General features: G+C 36.1%; 1 protein-coding gene across 1 annotated transcript; it reads right to left on the minus strand.

Moving 5' to 3' along the window:
- Positions 1-2850: 2850 nt before the first annotated feature.
- On the minus strand, positions 2851-3954 carry LOTGIDRAFT_175279 (hypothetical protein; the record flags this gene model as incomplete). Its single annotated transcript, XM_009056142.1, has 1 exon — positions 2851-3954. The coding sequence occupies one exon, from the start codon at positions 3952-3954 to the stop codon at positions 2851-2853; it is 1104 nt and encodes a 367-aa protein (XP_009054390.1).
- Between the last annotated feature and the right edge of the window lie 303 nt (positions 3955-4257).

Raw genomic sequence — 4257 nt, forward strand, 5'->3', positions numbered from 1 at the left:
CTGGTCAGAAAACACCACTGGTTCCATGGAAGCCTTGCTTTGTCATTTATTCCCATTGAATTATCCGGGTGGCTTTTGAATTTCTCCATGTCTTACTCATTGATTTTGTTTGTTTTTGGATTCTTTCTTCGCCTGTCCATTTTCACTTTGTGACCGTACCAACGTATAAACAGTCCGTAATTCTTATTATTTCAGAATGGCTCGTTTATTTGCTGCTATCTTGGCTTTGGCTGTTGTTATCTGCAGTGTATCTGCTCAAGATCTGTATCGAGAACGACGATATATGAACGGTATGAATGGCATGGTAGGTTATTATCAGTTATTCTCAAAGCCTTATTTGGATGTTTTCTTAATTTCTTTCCAACAAAAACAGATGTCTTCTTCTTCGCACCGTTAAGAAAACTTTAAAATCATATTCCGGTGGTATGGCACTTTGATGTAATGATAAAATTTGAACAATGAACTATCTTATTGGTTAGTCTTAAATTCAAAATATTGTAGAATTTCTAGTGTAACCAGTAAAAAACAGTACGTTTTGTTAGTATATAGTAGTTATATCAAACCTCTAAAATATTTTGTCTCTTTGATAATAATTCTAATCTTTAAATATTTTAATGTTGTGTGTTTTTACTTTCAGTGCCTGCCCCAAGGACGTCCCTGTGGTATGAGTGCCCCTATGTATGATAGAAACAAGAGATGTTGTACTGGTATGTGTAATAGAAGTGGTGGAATGCCTGGAGTCGGTATGCCTGGTATGGGTATGATGTATCGATGTGGGTATTCCTATGGTCGTTAAACAGTACTAAAATAATTCAATATTATATTACATGTATCTCAGTTTTTTTTTCACTACAATAGTTTTACGTAATCTGAACAGTTCGCAAATCCTTCTTTATTCTCATGATTCTTAAGAAAGAAAATACTAAATAATGATATTGTTATTTGTCTTCACGTTTCCTAGTTCAAGGGAGGTAACTGTGTCAGAATTTCGTGCTTATTTTCCTTTATTTCAATTAAAATGTAAAACATCTGATATGAAATTGATAAAATGAATGAACTCCTAACAGGAGTGACTAACACAGTGTGTAATAAAACAAACCGTTTTCTTGTTACCCGATCGACCCGTGTCTAATCAACAGGTAAATAAATGGAGATAATATGTTTTGTTATGTTATTATTATTAACAACAGCACAACTATTACATTCACAAGATCAACATAATTAGCGGTCTGCGTCTTTGAATCTGAATGTACAAAAATATAGAATCGACTAAAACAAAATAACAAATGCAACAATACAGACTGAAATGCTGCTGAGATGAGACTCGACCACCAAGTCCTATTTTCCCATGATAAAGAGACTTGGAACCAGAGGCGTATCCAAAGAGGGCAGAGAGGGTCCCCCTAGAGAGAAGAGCATGAAAGCGTCGTCGTTACACCGAATATAGACCCTAGCAGAGGCGGATTAACCTATAGGCAAACTAGGCAGCTGCCTTTCGGCCCATGGAAAATTCGGCCCATGACAAATTACAAACAGTAAAAATTATCAAACAGATAATAAATTTCCGCTGGCTCATCGAAAATATGCCCCCCCCCCTCCTCCCCCCAGCCGATGAGAAAAATAAAATAAAATATACAAAACTTCCTTATTTACAGTATTATAAAGGTCTTGCAACCTTAGCACCTGCAGGGATCTCTGACTTATACAATTTTTTAGTTGAAAAGATATTTATTTGTTCATCTAACCAAGATGAATGTGTCATTTTTTGTCAGATTAGTGCTGTTCTTCGTAGGTAGAGAACCTTTCTCAACTATTTTTGTTTCGCTTAATAAAGAGATTAGTCCCGAAACGTAGCTATAGTTGTATCGACTTTGTACCTATCAACCTACCGTTTACACCTGATTGTGTGATTCATTTTTTCTTGTTTACTAGTCGATATTTATATTTCCTAGATTAATAAAATTGTAATCACACCATGCCCCCTCCCTAAAATGAGAAATTAGGCCCTCTGCCGTTCGTTTGTTTACGGCCCAACAAGTCCAAATTCCGCCACTGGACACTAGACTATATCTTCGCCGATGTCTTGGTGTCAGAGATCAAGTTTTTTACTGTCTGCCTGCTAGTTGATCTGAGACCTTGATCTGAAATTAAATCGAGTGTGCTAATAACACAAAATTATAATTTGAGTGATTGATCAGTCAGATGACTAAAACACTTAATTCGTCTTTTGTTAAGTTCTTGAGCCCTTTTATACACATTAAGATTAAAGCCATCCATACAACATTTTATATTGAGTCAGATGAGTTCATACAGAAAGACTTTACATTACGGCAAACAATCATTTCAACTCATTCGGAAGGCCTAGGAAGGGAGATAACAATAAAATACAAACTGAAATTACAGACTACAATGATACGCAACGGTTATGTAATATACGCTTGAATACCGAAATCTTTAAAGAAACTCTATTCATGTTTTGTTCTTCTTGTTATTCTTCAAGTTATTTTTATTCCTTTACCTGTATTTGTCCCCATATTCAAGTATACATAAATAATTGTAAAACTATTTTTGATTATTGATGATTTCATTACTTGGTACTCGATTGGCCTACCCTATTTTTCAATGATCGTTATGTAAAATTAGCCTAGAGGACAGGTTAACTATTTCGGAATTCTAAACGTTAATAAAAATCCTGGTCTAAGAATTCGTTATGAGGATAAGCTTAGAGTAAAAGAATAAATTATTACACTCCGACGATAAATTCTCTCATGTGTCGGAACCTTATTTAGGCAATCCACATGCAAACCTACCAACATGCCAAGATTAAGTCACTAAATTTAATGTATATCATCAATGCTTGTCTATCACATCAGAAGGTTGTAATTCCAAGAAGTTTGTCCTGCACTGCATAGGTTGGCTGGAATTACTGAATATTTTGAGACTAGTTTCAACTGGAGTTCTACACAGACAAAACAACTTCTTAAATAGATTGCGATACACTCTACACATCGTTATATTAGCGTAAAAGTAATAACCTGCTTGAAGCTGAGCAGCATTGTAACTCACGGTTAGGAGTGTCAGCTTCTGTAAGGCAGTCGTGGCAATAGCGTCTTCTAAGATGATTGAAATCACCACAACACCAGAGAAAACTAAATGAAGAATGGATATTGGTAGTAAAATGGACGCAAGTCGTACCGCACGGTTTATATGAGGCAGTCGTTTACATGTCAGATCCAATCCGACGTTCTGTGGATTCTGAAATGATTCCAGCATCGCTCTATGAAAGTATATTTTCCGTATGATTGCTGCGTTGCAGAACATAATGACAATAAAAGGAATAATCGAGTATAACGACATCTCAAGATATTCATGTATCTCCATGTACCAGTTTTCCTCGGTGTAATAACAAAACGTAATATTCCCAACACCTGGAACCTCTTCAATGACTGTCAACGCTGAGTACCATACCAATGGACTTCCCAATACACAGGAAAATATAAATGTAGCCACAACAACTTTAATGCAAGTTTTTAGTGCAGACTGCGAATTGAGGACGAAACTGGACAAGGAATGACAGATGGAGATATAACGGTCTATGCATGCAAACATTAAGAGATAGACGGACCAAGCTGCCAGGGCGTGGTACGTTACTATCAGAATGTTACAGGGGAAGTGTTCACCCAATGATTGCTGCTCGAATAACCAAGGATAATACACGATACAACTGGAAGCCACGGTTTGAATCATGCTAGATATATTCGATGACATTAACAGCATTCCAGTGGTCTTCTTTTTCAATTCTGTACAGGCGATTGATACAATAAACAACGTGTTACCGAGTAATGATAAACACGCTAATGTTGGAAATACAAACATCATAAGAACGTGAGGTACATTGGAATTATCCCCATAATCCAATGTAGTATAGATACTAAGATAAATCTCATTCACCATGTTATACTTCAAGATCGACTTCAATCAGGTGACGAAATATAGGACGTAAAACTCAGTTCAATTTTGATACATTTCAGTTTTTTCAACCAACATCTGAAAAAGGAAATAAATTATTGATATAGGTAGTGTCTGTTCCATCTCGGTCTATGTTGCTATCGTGATAGACGGATGGTAATGTTTAATGTTACGATATCTTGGTGGTTGATAAGCAACACAGAAAGTGGATTTCCCGCATTTTGAATGACCCGGATCGGTTATTAGGTTCACTTAATGTCTACCTCAATGTTCACAGATTACTTTGTC

The sequence above is a fragment of the Lottia gigantea genome (assembly GCF_000327385.1).
Source record: "Lottia gigantea unplaced genomic scaffold LOTGIsca_263, whole genome shotgun sequence".
In the NCBI taxonomy this organism is placed as follows: Eukaryota; Metazoa; Mollusca; class Gastropoda; family Lottiidae; genus Lottia; species Lottia gigantea.